The 17,997-nt window shown below is 54.0% G+C and overlaps 1 protein-coding gene and 1 long non-coding RNA gene across 2 annotated transcripts; one reads left to right on the forward strand and one right to left on the reverse strand.

The window, feature by feature from the left end:
- Nucleotides 1-5,948: 5,948 nt before the first annotated feature.
- ANGPTL4 (angiopoietin like 4) lies at nt 5,949-11,593 on the reverse strand. The gene is made up of 7 exons (XM_046684525.1): nt 11,127-11,593; nt 10,873-10,983; nt 10,627-10,744; nt 8,111-8,224; nt 7,687-7,782; nt 7,319-7,600; nt 5,949-6,600 (listed from the first exon to the last, which is right to left on the reverse strand). Exons 1-7 carry the CDS (start codon nt 11,457-11,459, stop codon nt 6,419-6,421), a joined length of 1,236 nt encoding a protein of 411 aa, XP_046540481.1. The 5' UTR covers nt 11,460-11,593; the 3' UTR covers nt 5,949-6,418.
- On the forward strand, nt 8,799-17,728 carry LOC124251716 (uncharacterized). The gene is made up of 4 exons (XR_006891846.1): nt 8,799-10,366; nt 14,546-14,618; nt 15,443-15,525; nt 17,298-17,728. It is a non-coding gene; the product is annotated as an uncharacterized LOC124251716 (long non-coding RNA).
- The last annotated feature ends 269 nt before the right edge of the window (nt 17,729-17,997 follow it).

A 17,997-nucleotide genomic window follows, 5' to 3' on the forward strand; every position in this document is an offset into this window, starting at 1 on the left:
CTCAATTGCCTTATCCGGCCCTCCTCCCTCCCAAATTCCTGACCACTTCTCACTTCCTCCACTGCCACCACCCTGATCCTGGTGCCCAACGCCACTCCATGGACCTGTGTGGTTGCCTGCTCCCGATCCCCCTGCTCTGCCTTCAGCCCGCACAGTCCGTTCTTCCCACAACAGTCAGAGCGTTTTCAGACGTGTCAGATTGTCTCGCTCCTCTGTTTAAAAATCTTTTAGTCCTTCCTTTAGCAAGCATTTACTGAACACCTATGAGGTGCCAGGCCGTGCTCTAGGTGCTGGGGATGCAGAGTTGGAGGGGACAAAGTGCCAGCCCTCACAGAGCTGACAGTCTCTCAGGGGCAGTGAGACAAGAAGTAAACAACTAATTGCAGAATGGGAGGCGTGCAATGAGAAGAACCTGGGCTCTGTGGTGGTGTAGCTCCTTAGCTAGGAAGCCAGGGAGGGCATCCTGGAGGAGGTAGCATTTGCACTGAATCTGCAGGAGGGGGAGGATGTGGTGGGAACAGCATTTCAGGTAGACACAACAGCAAATGAGAGAAAGAGCTCAATGGGTCTGAACAGCCAGGAGGCCACAGTGGCTGGAGAATGGGGACCAGGGGCCAGAGATGAGATTAGGCGAAAACGCAAGGCTAGAAGCCAGACCAGGGAAGAACCCCCCTGGCCTTTGTCAGCAAACTCCTGGGGAGTTGGCTCGAACCCTGCACTGTTGGTCCAGATCCCTTCTCTACCCCACTGCCATTCACCTCCCCCACCTTCTGCCCCTCGCTGCAGCCAGGTGGGGCTCTGTGCTGGATCCCCAGAAGAGCTGCACTTCCCAACAAAGCCACTAGGCTTTGGCTCTCACAGTGACCTGTTCCTGGAATGCCATCCCCCCTTCCCTGGGATGCCACACCCCTTCCCATTTTGTGTGTGTCTGTGTGTCAGGAAGATTCGCCCTGAGCTAACATCTGTTGGCGATCTTCCTCTTTTTGCTTGAGGAAGATTGTCACTGAGCTAACGTCTATGCCAACGTTCCTCTATCTATGTGGGATGCTGCCACAGTGTGGCTTGACAATGAGCAGTGCTAGGTCCGTGCCCAGGATCCGAACCTGCAAACCCAGGGCTGCCGAAGCAGAGTGAACTTAACCACTAGGCCGCTGGGCTGCCCCCCGCCCCCAGCTTGCTTCCCATCTTTGTAAAATTTTTGTCCTTTGAAAACTGACTCAAAGCCATTTCCACCATGAAGACTTTTTTCCTATCTGTGTCATGCTTCCCTCCCCACCCCAGCGTGGCTCATAATAATAACAGTATTAATAAGGATGGCTAATGTTTATATGGTGAGCTCACTATGAGCCAGACACTGTTCTGAGCACTTTTCACGTGATACTCCATGAAATTCTCGTAACACCAGGAGAACGGGAAGGGTTGATGGAGGTGGGAGGGCAGGGTACCAGACCCGTTCCCTTTTTGCAAATGCAGGAACTGAGGCCACAGAGCTTCAGTGGGCTGTCCCCGCTCATCCAGGGGAGTGCTGTGGTTGAGAGCTTCCCGCTGCTCGGGTTGTATGGGTCTGTCTATGCATCCTGGCTCTTGTTTGGTTCCCAAATTCTTTCTGTTGTTCCCCGGGGAGGAGGGTGGAGGGGCAGGAAATGGTGCTTGAAGAATGGATGGGGTTGGGGACATGAGCCCTCCGGGTACAGCTTGAGAATTGAGGGCCTAACTGCGGGACCCCCCTCACTTTGGCAGGCTGGACTTGCCACCAGTTCCAGCCACAGTGGGCTCAAGGAGACCCTCCAATCTTGCCTAGTACAGGACACCCCCAAACGAGCAGCCTGGAGAGGGGCTGGTTCCCAGTGCCGAGGAGCTCCTCACCTACGCTCAGCCAGGGCCCCAGGGAGGCTATGGCCCCAGCGCCTTCCAGGAAGAGTCACGGGACAGGAAAACCACAGAGGTTTTCCTCCAGAGCAAGAAGCCCTCACTGCCTTTCTAAGGAACACTTAGAAGGAAGATTGGGAAGATAGGTTCTCCTGTGAACAGCAGCTGTGGCTCAGGGCGTGGACAGAGGCTGTTTTTCCCAAATATGTGTCTCAGAGACAAGACATCACATTATTCCAGGCTGTGGGAGATGGGTGACCATTGTAAGCAGTGTATTAAATAACTGAAAAACTCTTACCTTTCTCCAATTTTTTTTTTAAGGAAGATTAGCCCTGAGCTAACATCTGCCGCCAATCCTCCTCGTTTTGCTGAGGAAGACTGGCCCTGAGCTAACATCTGTGCCCATCTTCCACTACTTTCTATGTGGGACGCCTGCCACAGCATGGTGTGCTAAGCGGTGCCATGTCCACACCTGGGATCCGAACCGGCGAGCCCCAGGGTGCCAAAGCGGAACGTGCGCACTTAACCACTGAGCCACCGGGCCGGCCCCTCTCCAATTCTTGAACTCCTTTATTATTACCAAGAAGAGAGGCTCACTCTCTCTGGCTCATATCTCTTGAAAATTTTCTGATGCCCATCTCCCTCTTTAAACAGAGCTCAGATCCAGAACCTTCAGAAAGCCAAAAGATCTAGTGAGAATTTTTTTCCCACATTTTATTGTGAAATTTTTGGACACTTACAAAAATGGAAAGAATAGTACAGAGAATACTCATATCCCCAACACCTGGAGTCCACTATTAATATTTTGGTTTATCGCATATCCATCTCTATCCACCCATCCATCATCTTATTTTTCTTTAAGGAAGATTAGTCCTGAGGTAACATTTGCCACCCATCCTCCTCTTTTTGCTGAGGAAGACTGGCCCTGGGCTAACATCCGTGCCCATCTTCCTCTACTTTATATGTGGGACGCCTACCACAGCATGGCTTGACAAGCAGTGAGTAGGTCCACACCCGGGATCCAAACTGGCGAACCCCAGGCCGCTGAAGCGAAATGTGCGAACTTAACCCCTGCACCACTGTGCCGGCCCCACCATCATCTTATTTTTTGACGCATTTCGAAAAAAGTTGAAGATTTGGGGGATCTCCTGCACAGCGTGGTGATTATAGTCAACAACACTGCATCATATACTTGAAAGTTGTTAAGAGACTAGATCTTCAAGGTTCTCACCACAAAAAAGAAATGGTAACTATGTGACGTGATGGAGGTGTTAGCCAGTGCTACTGTGGTCATCGCTTTGCAATATGTAAGTATCAAATCAACACTTGACACACCTTAAACTTATACAGTGTTATATGGCAATTATACCTCAATAATGCTGGTGGACAAATTACAAATAAAGACATCAGTCCACTAAAAATTCTAATCACTTCAGGGGCTGGCCTGTGGCTGAATGGTTAAGTTTGTGTGTTTCACATTGGTGGCCCAGGGTTTGCTGGTTCAAATCCTGGGTGCAGACCTACGCACCATTCATCAAGCCATGCTGTGGCAGCGTCTCACATAGAAGAACTAGAATGATCTACAACTAGGGTATACAAGTATGTACTGGGGCTTTGGGCAGAAAAAAAAAGAGAAAAAGAGGAAGACTGGTAACAGATGTTAGCTCAGGGCCAGTCTTTAAAAAAAAAAAAGCTTCCAGGTTTAGCTAAGTAATTTCAAAAAACTCTGAACGCTTCAGCATGCAGATGATTAACCGGAGTTTAAGATTTGTTTACGGCTGTTCTCGTAACTTTTTCTTTTTAAGGTGAAATTTACATACGATGATATGCACGTATCAGAAGCGTACATGTACATCAGCCAAGACAAAGACACACACAGAGTAACCCACCCCTGTCAAGAGAATTTTGCCTCATGTCCCTTCCCAGTCAATTCCCACCCCACCCTTCCAGAGGCTGCCACTCTTCAGGTTTTCTTGTTTTGTTTTCACCATAGATCGGTTTTCTAGCCGGAATTTTAAAGCATCGGCATCATTATATTTTCATTGGCTGTTTTCCTAACCTGTTTGTGGCAGGTGATACTGGTTCCCCATATGAAGTAGAAAGATGTGTTTACATTTTTTTTTTAAAGATTGGCATCTGAGCTAACATCCATTACCAATCCTTCTTCTTCTTCTTTTTCTCCCCAAAACTCCCCAGAACCTGGTTGTAGACTCTAGTTGTGAGTGCCTCTGGTTGTGCCATGTGGGACGCCGCCTCAGCATGGCCTGATGAGCGGTGTCAGATCCGCGCCCAGGATCCGAACCAGCGAAACCCTGGGCCGCCGAAGCGGAGCGCGCGAACTTAACCACTCCGCCACGGGGCAGGCCCCTGTGTTTACATTTTTAAAAAACTGGGTCAGTAAGGCCCCATATTCCTGGGCATGAGCTGCTTTATGTGTCACCAGCTTAATTATTAACAGTATACCCACTTTTACTCTCCCAAGTGTGTCAGTTTGAACCATCAATTATAGGTTGCCCTGTCTGTAAGGCCAGGGTTTGGAAGGTAAGCTTGGTGTGAACAGGGATGTTTTCGTCCACTAAATTATCCCAAATACTTGGTACAGAGCTTAGCCTGTAGTTAGTACTCCATAAAAGTTGAATTTATATAACTTTTTTTGCGGGGGAAGACTGGCCCTGAGCTAACATCTGTGCCCATCTTCCTCTACTTTACACATGGGACGCCTGGCACAGCGTGGCTTGACAAGCGGTGCGTAGGTCCACACCCGGAACCTGAACCGGTGAGCCCCAGGCTGCCTAAGTGGACCACGGGAACTTAACCACTGCGCCCCCGGACCAGCCCCAGTGTACACATATCTTTTCGAATGACAAGTTAAAGGAAAACCTATGCAGATGTGGTAAAAATTGTGAAGAATTTACCCAAAACACTGCATGCATGTACAGACACACTACAGCTGCACTGTCCAGTGTGGTGGCCACTGGCCTCTGTGGCCGTTGAGCCTTTGAAAAATGGCTGGTCCAAATTGAGATGTGCCGTGAGCATAAAACACACACTGGACTCCAAAGACTTGACAAAAAGCAGTGTCAAATACCTCATTAATAACTTTTTTTTTTTTTTGAGGAAGATTAGCCCTGAGCTAACTACTGCCAATCCTCCCCTTTTTGCGGAGGAAGACTGGCCCTGAGCTAACATCCGTGCCCATCTTCCTCTACTCTATACATGAGATGCCTACCACAGCATGGCTTTTGCCAAGCGGGGCCATGTCCACAGCCGGGATCCGAACTGGTGAATCCCAGGCCGCTGAGAAGCGGAACATGCACGCTTAACTGCTGCGCCACTGGGCCAGCCCCTCATTAATAACTTTTATATAGATCATGCTGAAACAGTAATATTTTGGATACATTGGGTTCAATAAAATTCATCTCGTTTCTTTTTATTTTTCAATTGCTTTTTTTTTTTACTCATTTGTATTTTGTGGGTTTTTGTTTTGTTTTTTTTGCTGAGGAAGATTTGCTCTGAGCTAACATCTGTGCCAATCTTCATCTAGTTTTTAGTATGTGGGTCACCAGCACAGCACAGCTGCTGACAGAGCAGTGTAAGTCTGTGCCCAGGGAGCCAAACCCAGGCCACTGAAGAAGAGCGCTCTGAACTTAACTACTAGGCTACCGGGGCTGGCTCGTATTTTTTTTCTTTTTCTTCTTTCTACTTTTTTTTTTAATGTGACCACTAGGCAAAATAAAATTAGGTGTGCAACTCTTTACATTTCTGTCAGATGGCAGGACATAAAAGTTAACTGAGATTCATGTACATAACTATGAGCAGGAAAGGGTTCTCATTTTCTCTCTTACCTGCTTCCAGAAGGATCGAATGAGGGTTTTGTAATTTTGAAAATAAAAACAAGAGAGATGTGCACCATGCAATGATAAATGAAGGACACTTAAATCAGTTGTCAGAGGTGCTAGGAATAACCAGTGTTGTCCTTAAGGGACCTGGGAGCATTTACCCTCCACTCCAGGGACATGTTTGTGTGGACTTGTCCACTTTTTAAAACAAACCAAAGGACAAAGAACAAAATGTTCCGAGGTTAGTTTTATTCCAAGAATTCCGCGAGCTCCGCCCAGACACCGCTGGTGGCCGCTCCACCCACAGCACCCACACACCACAGTACCATGCAGGTGCCCAGGGGCCATGGGAGCCCCGGTCCCCTGGCCAGTCAATGTGACTGAATCCGCCATCGAGGGCCAGCCTGGCTGCCCCCGAGTGGTCCCTCTGCGTCCTTACTCCTCGGGCGGGCAAGGAGCGGGCCTCAGTGCTCCTCAGTCTCGAGCTTCCCGGGTCTGTACTCTGCACCTCTGTAGCTCCGTACTTCTCAGAGGGCATGGCCTGCAGCCCCCACTCAGAAAGGGGGCCTCTCCAGTCATGGGCTTCACTGTCCATGAGTCTCCAGATGGCCCCGGCCCAGAGCCCCTGCCTGGGCAGGGAGTGGCCACAAGCTGAGCCAGATTCAGAGTCCTGTCCTCCAGGAGCCTGGGTCCAGGCCCCATAGAGGGGGCTAGGAGGCTGCGTCGGCTGCTGTGGGCTGGATCAGCATGGTGGTGGCCTGCAGCGGGTAGTAGCGGCCCCGCCAGGTCTTCCAGAAGATGCCCTTCTTGCGCTGCTGCCGTTGAAGAGGGATGGAGCGGAAGTACTGGCCATTAAGGTTGGAGTGGCCACAGGTGCCGAACCACCAGCCACCTGCCGGAGGTCGAGAAAAGGGAACACGGTCAGGCCAGGGGTCCTTGGGTCTCCACTGGGGCTTGGATGGGGATAAGGCCGGGTGTCGCACTTTACACTCTTGAGATGGGAGGACTTTGGCAGTGGTGGTCAAACTGGGTTCCGAGGAACCCCTGGTTGTGACAAAGGAAGGAGCCTTGGGGCTCTGGGCCCCCACTTCCTGGCAACCAGAGCTTTCACATCTGTGACTGCTTCTCGGCGCTTGCCACATGGCAAACGTTTATTAAAGACTATGATGGTCATCCATTTCATCGACTTCTGTTAGACAGACCCATATGAAATTACCAATATTCCATCATTTTCTGACCCACCTTTCCTAGGTTTCACCTCAGGGCCCGGGCTCGGCCCCCAATTTCATTAGCACAAGGTGGGGTTTGTCTTGGTGGCTTTGCCACGTGCCTGCCACCATCCCACAAACGTCATCTCATTGAATTTTCATAATAATCCTATAGAGTGGGTGCTGTGGTTATTGTACTCATTTTAAAGATGGGAAAACTGAAGGTGGGAGAGATGAAGCCAGCTGCCCCAGGGCACACAGCAAATATGGAGATGAGACTAGGGAGCAGGGAAAGGATGGAATCCGGGCTTGAAGGCAGAGCAGTGGAGCAGAGAAGAGAGGCCCCCCCCCCACCCCACCACCTGCCGCAGGACAGGACAGGGAGGGGCAGGGGTTGCTCACCTGAGAGGCTCTTGGCACAGTTCTTGTCCCTGCGGAGGTCGTGGTCCTGGTCCCAAGTGGAGAAGGGCAAGGAGAGGCCATTGGGGGCGACAGTGGTGGCACCCAGTTCGCTGGCCACGGGCGCTGTGAGTTGCAGGCTGTAGGCGGTGTCCTCGCCACCCAGGTGGACGGGGAACTGCAGGGACTCTGCGTTGCCCTCCCAGTCCTGCAGCTGCACGGCCAGGCGGCTGCTGCGGTCCCCCATGATGAGATGCACCTTCTCCAGGCCCAGCCAGAACTCGCCTACAGCCCAGAGGTGGACGGGTGAGAGGCGGCCACCTCCACCGCCCCCCCTCCCCCTGCGCCTCCGGCCCTCTGGAAACACTCACCTTGGGGGTCTCCGAAGCCAGCCTTGTAGGCTTCCCAGGGCTGGTTAAAGTCCACGGAGCCATCCCGGCGTCTCTGGATTACGGTCCAGCCTCCATCTGCCCGGAGAGGTACAATGTCACCAGGAGGACTCTACTCACAGGGGACCCCTGCTTCTCCATCTGCCTCCCAAACCCCAAACCGCCTCCAAGCCAAGGAAGGGCAATGCTCCTCTCACTCATCCCGGCAGGACTGAAGGAAAGTGGTCCAGGGAAGAACCACTGGGGGCTGGCCAGCAGGCAGGAGGGTCAGCCTAGACCCCTGTCCCGAGGACTCACCAGGGAAGGAAGGAGGGGAAACCTGGGGGGAGGGGGGGCAGTGGGCTGCGTGTGACAGAAAGCAGGGCTCATGAAAGCTGGGGCTCCCTGGTGGGCCAGCACATCCTACCTGAGGTCATCTTGCAGTTAACCAGGAATGGGGGAGACCCCTGAGGCTGGATCTGGAACAGTCCACTTTGCCGCTCTCCCACTTCGAACAGCTCCTGGCAGTCCCTGGGCAGCCCTGCAGGGCAGATAAAAGGGGTCGGGGTAGGCACTGAAGCAGAGAGCAGTCCCAGGGTCTCAGGAAATGGGCATGTCTGGGGGCTGGGCAGTGGGTGACAGGGACATGAGGGGACAATCCTGAGCTCATGATGCTCCCCCACTCCACTCGCCTAAAGTTTTCCATGGCTCCCCATGGTGTTCCCCAGCATGGTCTACACGGTCCCCCAGGGCTGGCCGCTACACCCATCCTCCCTTCTCCCACACTGCATGGCCACCCTCTAGCCACACAGCCTTCCTTGTACCACACCTCCTGCCACCGGGACTTTGCACACGCTAGTCCGTCTGCCTGGGACCCTCTTCTCTCATGACTTTCTCAGCCTCATTCTAAAAATCCCAGCTTTTGGGGGCTGGCCCGGTGGCGCAGCGGTTAAGTTCACACGATCTGCTTCTCGGCAGCCTGGGGTTCGCCGGTTCAGATCCCTGGTGCGGCCATGGCACTGCTTGGCAAAAGCCATGCTGTGATAGGCATCCCACGTATAAAGTAGAGAAAGATGGGCACGGATGTCAGCTCAGGGCCAGTCTTCCTCAGCAAAAAGAGGAGGATTGGCAGCAGTTAGCTCAGGGCTAATCTTGCTCAAAAAAAAAAGAAAAAGAAAAAAATCCCAGCTTTTGGAAAGAATGCTTTCCCCGACCCCTAGACCAGGCCAGACCTCCCAAAAGGGGTTTGAAGAATCCCCACTCCCCAGCACTGGGGTCATCTGTGGTCTCTCTCCCACACTCCCCACTGAAGAGGGCTCCAGAGGCCAGGGACAAAGAGCGGCTCTTTGCCCTGGCTCCAGCAACAGTGCCCAGGCTGATCTGCGGGCAGGTGTTTAAAAAAGACGCCAGGAATAAATGATTGAAGAAGCTGAACCAGAAGGGGCAAGACACGAGCTGAGCCACGCAGGAGGGCTCCGCTTTGTCCCATGGAGGACGTGCATGGGGCCTAGGTGGGGCTTAGGGCACAGAGGCCCTGCCCGGGGTTCCAGGTATCAGCGGAGGAGGGACGGCTTGAGGAGGAAAGGAGGGAGGGTGGGAGGAGAGAGGAGGGAGGCTGGGAAAGTCCCCGCCCCCAGGCCAGCCGGGAAAGTAGGGGAAAGGTGGCCGGGGGAGGGGAGGGCCCAAGACGGGTGAGGGGGGGCAGTGTGGCGGCACTGCGGGGGTGGGGGCGGGAACTGAGTGACTACAGACACTTTCCGGCCCCCCGGGCAGCTCCTCTTTCCCCCACTCTCCTCTCTTCCAATCAAGACAGGCGCGCGGCCAAAGCACCAATGTGGCTTCTATTAGCAGCAGCTGTTTGTCTCCAGCTCTGAACTTTCCCCTACTTGGCAGGGCTCAGCCCGCAGCCTGGGAGTCCCCACAGCGACGCCCCCCCGCCGCCACATTCCCAGGCGGACCTCTGCCTGCTGGCCCCGCCCCACAGCCTCTCAGCCGGGGAGGGTGGTGCGCTGGGGCGCGACGGACCCTTACTGGGTCCGAGGGGGGAGCCCTCAAGACTCGAAGGCTGGAAGCGAGTAACCCGCCGGAGGGTATGAGGCGGGGATCGAGCTTTCATCCAGTTGACTGCGGCCACAGATGCCCGGCCGAGTGACGGCCTAGGGGGGAGCACAGGGAAGCCAGCCAGGTCTGGGGCAGGGAGCTGAGCGCGTGTGCCAGACACACACACAGACACGCTGCCGTTGGAGATCTGGGGTGATTTGTGGCATACACGACAAAGGACCCAGAACTCACGGTGATGGCAAAGGCTCACTTTTTTCGGGGGTGGCGAACGGGAGGGAGGGTGATCAGGGACTCGGGGGCCAACAGAGGGGTGAGGGACTAGGTGTGCGGGTCAGAGATGCAAGAGCGAATGGTTTGTCTGGCCAGGGAGATGGGGGTTCCCTGCCCTAGCCGCCCCGCCCCCAACCACACTCCAAAAGACCTTGGGGGGGCTAAACCTCAGAAAATTCTCTCTTCATCTAGTGAGGACTCCAGGCTCCCTAGCTGGCACCCGTTTGTCCCCCTCGCGCCCTCCTAGAAGGTTCCAGCCTGCAGGAAGGTGGCCCTGAGCTGCACCACCCGCTTCCCCCCACCCCTGCAGCTCAAGTTCCTCTTGGACGCTCTCTCCCAACCCCTGCTCCAGGTACTGGCCCATAAGGCTTTGGGGGAAAGTCTGCTGGCTCTCCGGGAAAAGGGGGGTGGGCAGCTGGGCAGAGTGAGGGCTGAGAAGGGAGGAAGGGAGGTACCCACACCAGCCCTTCCCCAGAGCCCACAGGGACCCAAGGCCAGGGCCTCTCTCCTTTTCAGTAAGGCGGACCTGACAAGGGGGACAGGAATGGCAGGTGTATGTGTGTCTGTGGCACAGGGAACCTGCCAGAGGACAACGAATGTCTGGACACTCACTGTGCAGGCGGCTGATATTGTGCGCCGGGCCAACAAGCTGGGCCATCTTGGGTAGCCTCCTTCTCCCGGCAGACTTAGCCCCCCCATGGCCCAGGTGCATGGGGGCCAGGAGGTCCACCTGGGACAGGAAGGGAGGAGGTGGTCAGGTCTGGCTGGCTCAGGCTGCCCAACCTGCCCGGCTCCACGTCCAGAGCCCCACAGGTGCAGCTTCGACCTCCCTCCCGTCCTGGGGCAAGCAGCCGGCACCTGGCTCTGCAGATTCTGGATTCTCAGGCGCTGCTTCTCCAGATGCCGCTGCTGCTGGTTCACTTTCTGGAAGAGTTGCTCGATCCTGCTGTTCTGAGCCTTGAGCTGAGTCTGGGGAGGGCGTGAAAACCGTGGTGAGGACCCAGCCTTCTGCCACCAATCTCTCCACTCACCCACCCGTCGATCCTTTGAGGCCGGAGCAGGAGGACTCAAGGAACCCCGGATGCGGCCCCCTCCCCTAGGAGCGCACGTACCTGCAGGCTGCCGAGGGTCTCGGGGGCGGCCTCGCCGCGGGGGACCAGATTTGCCGGGGCGTGCGGGGGCGCGCTGGACACCCCGGGCTCCTTGCAAGCGGCCCCGCAGGCGCCCAGACGTCGCTCCAGCGCGTCCAGCTGCTCACGGGTGCGCTCCACGTGCTCGCGGAGCCCGTGGCCGAGCTGCAGGAGCCCGTGCGCCAGCACATTCATCTCGTCCCAGGACGCGAAGCGCGGCGACTCTGTGGGCGCCGCGCGGCCCTGCGCGCTCAGCAGCCCTGCGGTGGCGGCGCACAGCACCAGGGCTGCTCCGGCCGTCGGCGCACGGTGCATCCTTCCGTGGTGGCCTAGGCGCGGGGACGCGGGGGCTCGAGACGCGAGGGCTGGAGACACCGTGGTCCTGGCGCAGACGCGCTCGGGTGGAGAAGCCACCAGGAAGCCTCGGATCGCGGCTACTGGCCCTCTAAGTTTGGTGCGTCCGCGCGACGCCCCCGTTTATAAAGCGGGTGCGGAAGTGGGAGGGGGCGCCTGGGAGGCGGGGCGCGGGGAGTGCCGGGGGCGGGGCGTGCTGCCGGGGGGTGGGGTTCTGGCCCTGGAGGCCAGTTTGTGATAGGGGGTGGGGGGCTCCCCGGGGGTGCAAAACTCTGGCTCCTCCCGCCAGGCCCTGATGTGGCTTCTCTGGCGACCATGGGAGACGTGACTCTTCTTCTCCCCACGGTCCCCTTCCCAGCGCCGGAATTCTGAGCCCCCCACCCTCCGCCACGCTGGGGGGGTGGTGGGGGAGGGTTGGGGGGAAGGGTGCTGGCCTCAGCGGGGCCCGGGCAGGCGGGTGACGTTCCTGACCCCCTCCTCAAGGCAGAAGCTGGCAGAGAGGGCGGGCGGAAGAATGAGAAAGGGCCCCCGCGCGCTCAGTCCAGCAGGGTCGGGCAGGGAGCCGGCGACGTGCCTCAAACATCCCCGCCTCCAGGAGGCTCCCGGGAGCGTCCGAAGACCAGGCCGAGCCCCCGGGGACGTCTCCGGCTCCCACGCTCCTTCCCGCTCCGGGCTTCGTCATTGCAGATGTGTTTGTGGATTTCTTGAACATCCCTCATCCCGCCCCTACAACTGGGTGCCCTGGTGGCAGGACCCTGGTGTGTCGTGTTCTGTCTCCAGCTCGGGGCCTCGCTCCCCACCGCCCACTCTCTGTCCTCAGGGTCTGCGGTGTCAATCTTTGCCCGTATTAAAATAGGAACCTCGGAATAGGAAGAGGGGATACATAGAAGGAAGCCCCCCCCCTTCATTAATTCATTCAACAAACAGTCCTCTCTTCTCCTCTATGGAATCCCAGACTGGTAGAGAGATCCCAACAGTCTGAGCCCAGCGTAGGGGCAGGGTTGAGACAAACCAAGCACTGAGTGAGGCTGTGGGGCTGGACCACGTCCATGCCACAAGGTTAAGCATTCATTCAACAAACTTTTGCCAAAGTCCACCCCCTCCATCCCCACCAATGCTCCTGTACCCTGTTAGGAAATTGAGGCTGGCATAGAAAACCCTCCTGCCAGGAAGAACCTGTGGCAGGTTGGCTCAGAGCTCCAGCGAGAAAAACAGAGTTGACTCAGCAGGGCTCGGAGCCAGCTCAGCCTCTGGAATCTGAAACTTCACGCCCCAGGACTGACGTGCAGGTCACCACTTGCACACTCGGCCGGGCCAGACGCCAGGATGGCAGATCCCAACAGCAGGGACAGGCAGATGGGGAGGGCAGGGAGGAAAACCTTGGTGAGGAGTACATCCAGACAGCTACCATCTGTCCTGGCAGCTGACCTCGCCACCCCCAGCCCCTGGCCTCCCTGGCTTCTTGCACAGAGAGAAATGATCAATTCCTTTCCCAAGCTGATGGCTTTCCCATGAGCCACTTCTCAGGGGCGTCTTCCTCCGTGCTGTGTTTCAGAGGGCGCACAACAAGCCAGAAGCTCTTAGAGGCACCTGCTGTGAACAAGCTATAAAAGAATGTGTGAAAAGGCTGTGTCCAGCTGGCTCTGGATTTCGTCCTAAAAACTGCTCTGTGGAGCATGTCCTCTGACCCGGCAAGGGCACAGCCACCCTGATCAGTTGTTTCTTGGGCACCTACTGTGTGCCAGTTACTGTGCTGGGGCCATAAGGGTGGGCAAGACATACCCCCTCTCATGGTCAGCTACTCTGGTCAAAGTGTGTAACATTAGAAGGGTGACATGTGGGCTAGAATCTCTCATCAGAAAAGGGAGCCATGAGGGGGCCGGCCAAGTGGCATAGCAGTTAAGTTTGTGCGTTCCATTTCGGCGACCCAGGGGTCGCCAGTTGGGATCCCAGGTGTGGACCTACACACTGCTCGTCAAGCCATGCTGTGGCAGCGTGCCACACATAAAGTAGAGGAAGATGGGCACGCTTGTTAGCTCAGGGCCAGTCTTCCTCAGCAAAAAAAAAAAAGAGGAGAATTGGCAGCAAATGTTAGCTAAGGGCTGAAAAAAAAAAAAAAAGGAAGCCATGAAATTGGCTTTTTTTCGCTGTCTGTGGCAGCAGAATGAAGTCCCTGCCTCTGGGATATTTCCATGTGGGGCAAGACAGAGCCTCATCCACAGCATCTTTCCATCTGTATCTCTAGGATCTGGGTTACTGGGGCTCCTCAGTTGCTCTTTACTACCCTCCAATCATTGGTGCTTCTGGTGGGTGGGACGAGAGGAGCTGATCCACGAGCGGAGGGGCTGCTTATAGTAAAAATAGCAGTGAATACCTACTGTGCACTCCATATATGCCAGGCATTGTTCTAAAGTGATTATATGTTCATTTAATCCTAATGGCAACTCCAAATGAGGTAGGTCTTGCTGTTATTCTATTTTAAAGATGAGGACACAAGGAAAGAGAGATCAAGTAGTAGTTGTCCAAGGTCTGCCAGTTATGGGGAGAGACCTAGGATTTGAAATCAGGCTAGCTGACTCACAGCTGTGTCCTTAGCATCCATGAGATGCTTCCTTTATTCAAAACAGCTCAACGAGCCTTGCCTCTGGGAGTCACACCCTTGTGTCATTTCTCCCTACCATATTACCAAACGCGGATCGTTGAAATGATGGTGTGTAACTTCTGAGGTTAGGTCATAAAAACATGTGGCTTCTGCCTTGTTGTCTCTCTCTCTCTGTCTTTTGTGTGTGTGTGTGTGTGAGGAAGATTCGCCCTGAGCTAACATCTGTCACCAATCTTCCTTTTTATTTTGCTTGAGGAAGATTCACCCTGAGCTAACATCTGTGCCGATCTTCCTCTGTTTTATACGTGGGTCGCTGCCTCAGCAGGGCTGAGGAGCTGTGTAGGTCTGCACCTGGGATCCGAACTGTGAACCTGGGCCACCAAAGTAGAGGGCACCAAACTTAACCACTACGCCACGGGCCAGCCCCTGCCTTCTTCTTGATCAGATCCCTTGTTCTGGGAGAAGCTGACTGCCATGCTGTGAGGACGCTCAAGCAGCCTTTGAGAGAGATCCACATGGTGAGGAACTGAGGCCCCCACCCAACAACCCAACATCAGCTTGTCGGCCGCTGGAGGGAGCTATCCTGGAAGCACCTCCTCCAGCCCCCGTCAAGCTTTCGGATGAGGCAGCCTCCGATGACGTCTGTCAGCAACTTTCTGAGACCCTCAAGCCAGAACCACCCAGCTGAGCCGCTCCCACACTCCTGACCCATAGAAACTATGAGATAATAAATGTGTCTTGTTGTTCTGAGCCACTTGTTATGTAGCTAATACAATAAATAGCTAATACATTAGCCAACCCTTCCACAGTGCCCGCTCTGTGCCGGCACTATTTTAAGTATTTTACGTCCATTCATTCCCTTAGCATACCCTATGAGGTTGACGCAGGATGGCTTTAATCTCCTTTTTGAAGAAGAGTGTAGCATAAACCCTGACAGTTTTCTTTTTCTTTTTTGTGATGCAAGTACCTGACCTAAGCTTTGATTGCCGAGGCATCACTCTCAGATAAACACACGGCCGGCCGCACAACTAGATAAAGGGCCAGGCCGCCTCCCCATACCGAGCCTCCTTTGTTTCAGAGATATTGGCTGATTTCTGTAACTCACCATTTGGGTCACTTGTTTTTTCTCTCCCTGTGCTTTAAATTCCCTCTCTCGTGTTTTAAATTTACCAATAAAGAGTGACCCCACAAAACCCCAGGTCCACACCCTTGACCCCAATAAAAGCAGAACCCCAAGCCCGCACACTCTCTCTCTCTTTCTCCCTGTGACCTTGCTGTGTGGCCCCAGGCGTGCTGTGTAATTTCCAGGTCCTGTAAATAACAAACCTTTGTTTTTTCAAAGTTTCCTGATGGTCATTGCTGAAGAGCATATTGCGATCATAGTAAGAACCACAAAGGCTGGACCAACCACAACATCGGTTATTGGTAAGCTGAGAGAGGGCATAACAAAGAGGAAATTGAAACACAGAGAGGTCTGAGAGAGGAGATGTGAGGGGGATAAAGTTTTCCAGGAAGACTGGGACTAATTTTGGGCTTAAACCTACTCCAAGGGCCGGCCAAGTTGTGCAGCGGTTAAGTGTGCACATTCTGCTTTGGCAGCCTGGGGTTCACCGGTTTGGATCCCAGGTGTGGACATGGCACCGCCTGGCAAAAGCCATGCTGCGGTAGGCATCCCACATATAACGTAGAGGAAGATGAGCACGGATGTGAGCTCAGGGCCAGTCTTCCTCAGCAAAAAGAGGAGGATTGGCAGCAGATGTTAGCTCAGGGCTAATCTTCCTCAAAAAATAAAAAAAAATAAAAAATAAAAAAGCTATTTAAAAAAAAAAGCCTGCCCCAACCGAGTTCTATTTTGAGTTCTGCCAGGGGCTGGCATTGAGTGCAGCTAATGCTGCCCCCACAAGTCACAATCCTGTTGCCTGCTCCAATTTGCACAGAAGCCAAGCCCCCTCCCCCAGCTCTCCTCTGGCACCCACCCCACCCCCACCCATGTTTTAGGCACAGACCCTGCACGATCCTACACTGGGCCCCACTGGCCAAACCCCACCTGAAGATATGCTTGGTTGGGCCTGCCCAGAATTTTGAACATCAGGAGATTTCTAATGGAAATCTAGATTTTCGGCTTCTCCTGCAAAATTGGAAGGTCCAACAGGAGTGGTCTGCAGTCCTGCTTGCTTGCAGTGGGCCAGAGCTGAGGGGAGCTGCCCACCTTGTCTGAAGCAAGCCCTCCTTCACCACCACTGCTCTGCTCTGCCTGTTGAAGATCCCTTAAGCCTCTGCTTGCTGCCTTCAAGCTGGTGTTTTCCTGCTGCCGGCACCAGCCTCCGGCCAGGTCAAGAGGGGCCTCTATTCTGACGCTGCCCCTTCTGCAGTGAACCCCTCACCAGGTGAGGAGTTGTGGGTGCTGGAGCCCACACATGGTCTGCTAGATCGTGGGTACAGAATTTCCATTTGGGGTGATGAAAAAGTTCTGGAACTAGGTAGTGGTGGTGGTGTCCAATATCATGAATGTACTTCACACCACTGAATTGTCTACTTTAAAATGGCTAATATGGCCCACTTTTTTTTTCGTTGTAAGGAAGATTGGCCCTGAGCTAACATATGTTGCCAATCTTCCTCTTTTTGCTGGAAGAAGATTGTTGCTGAGCTGACATCTGTGCCAATCCTCCCCTATTTTATGTGGGACGCTGGCTTAACGAACAGTGCTAGGTCCACACCCAGGATCCGAACCTGTGAACTCTGGGCTGCTGAAGAGGAGTGTGTGAACTTAACCACTACGCCACTGAGCCGACCCTGCTTCACTTCTTATATGTATTTTACCACAATTAAAAAATCTGACAGAAAAAAATCTCGGTAAAACAAAAAAGAACTAATAAATTTGAACCTAGCTTTCCATATCGTTTTGAAGGTCTATTTACTAAAGCGGAAGGATAGGGCGTACTTTATTATTTTACCGCGCTTAGTTAGCGCATTGGTTTTCTATTGCTGTGTAACAAATATTCTCAAAACGTCGGGGTTCAAAGCCACATGCAGTGGACTCGGCTGGGTGACTTTTTTCCCCAGGGGTCACTCGTGCAACTGCAGCCTCCTGGAGCTCAGCTGGGGAGGCGTGGTCCCAGGTGGACCTTTAGATGTCTCGTGGCTTGCTGGGGCTGTAAGCTGGGACCCCTCAGTTCTCTTCCATGTGTCCTCTCCAGCAGGATGGCCTGAGTTTCTTACATGGCGATGGCAGTGTTTCAAGACGACGAGACCCAAGACCCAAGATGTATCAGCTTCTGCTTGTGTCACATGGGCTGACATCCCAATAGCCAAAGCTACGCAAGAGCAGGGACGTCATTCAGCATGAAGCATTGGGGGCCACTGAGGCATAGCCTCTCACAGTCAGCTTGACGTAGAACTTTAAATATTTGGACGTATAGCCCTGCAAATATGGGGATGGGCCTCTCTGCCTCAGGGACTCAGTGCAAATCAGGATCCCATCATGGAGGTCAGACCCAGCACAGACTCACTTCATGCATTCTGCAAACATTGCTAAAGCACCTACTGTGCACCAGGCTGTATGCCGCACACTGGGGACACAGCCCCGAGCAGGCAGACGTGGTCCTGTGCTCAAGAAGTCGCAGGCCACTGGGGAGACCACGGCACTGGGATGAATTATCTACATGGAGTTGAGCTGCAGTTAAGATCATGTCAGGGGACATTTTGTAGACATTTAATTAAACATTTATTAACTTTGCTATTGCAGGGTTTTTTCATTTCCAAATTTGCGAAAAGATATGGTTTGTTTTCAAGTCTTAAACTTTTTTTTTTTGAGGAAGATTAGCCCTGAGCTAACTACTGCCAGTCCTCCTTTTTTTGCTGAGGAAGACTGGCCCTGAGCTAACATCCATGCCCATC

This window comes from Equus quagga, chromosome 14 (assembly GCF_021613505.1).
Source record: "Equus quagga isolate Etosha38 chromosome 14, UCLA_HA_Equagga_1.0, whole genome shotgun sequence".
In the NCBI taxonomy this organism is placed as follows: Eukaryota; Metazoa; Chordata; class Mammalia; order Perissodactyla; family Equidae; genus Equus; species Equus quagga.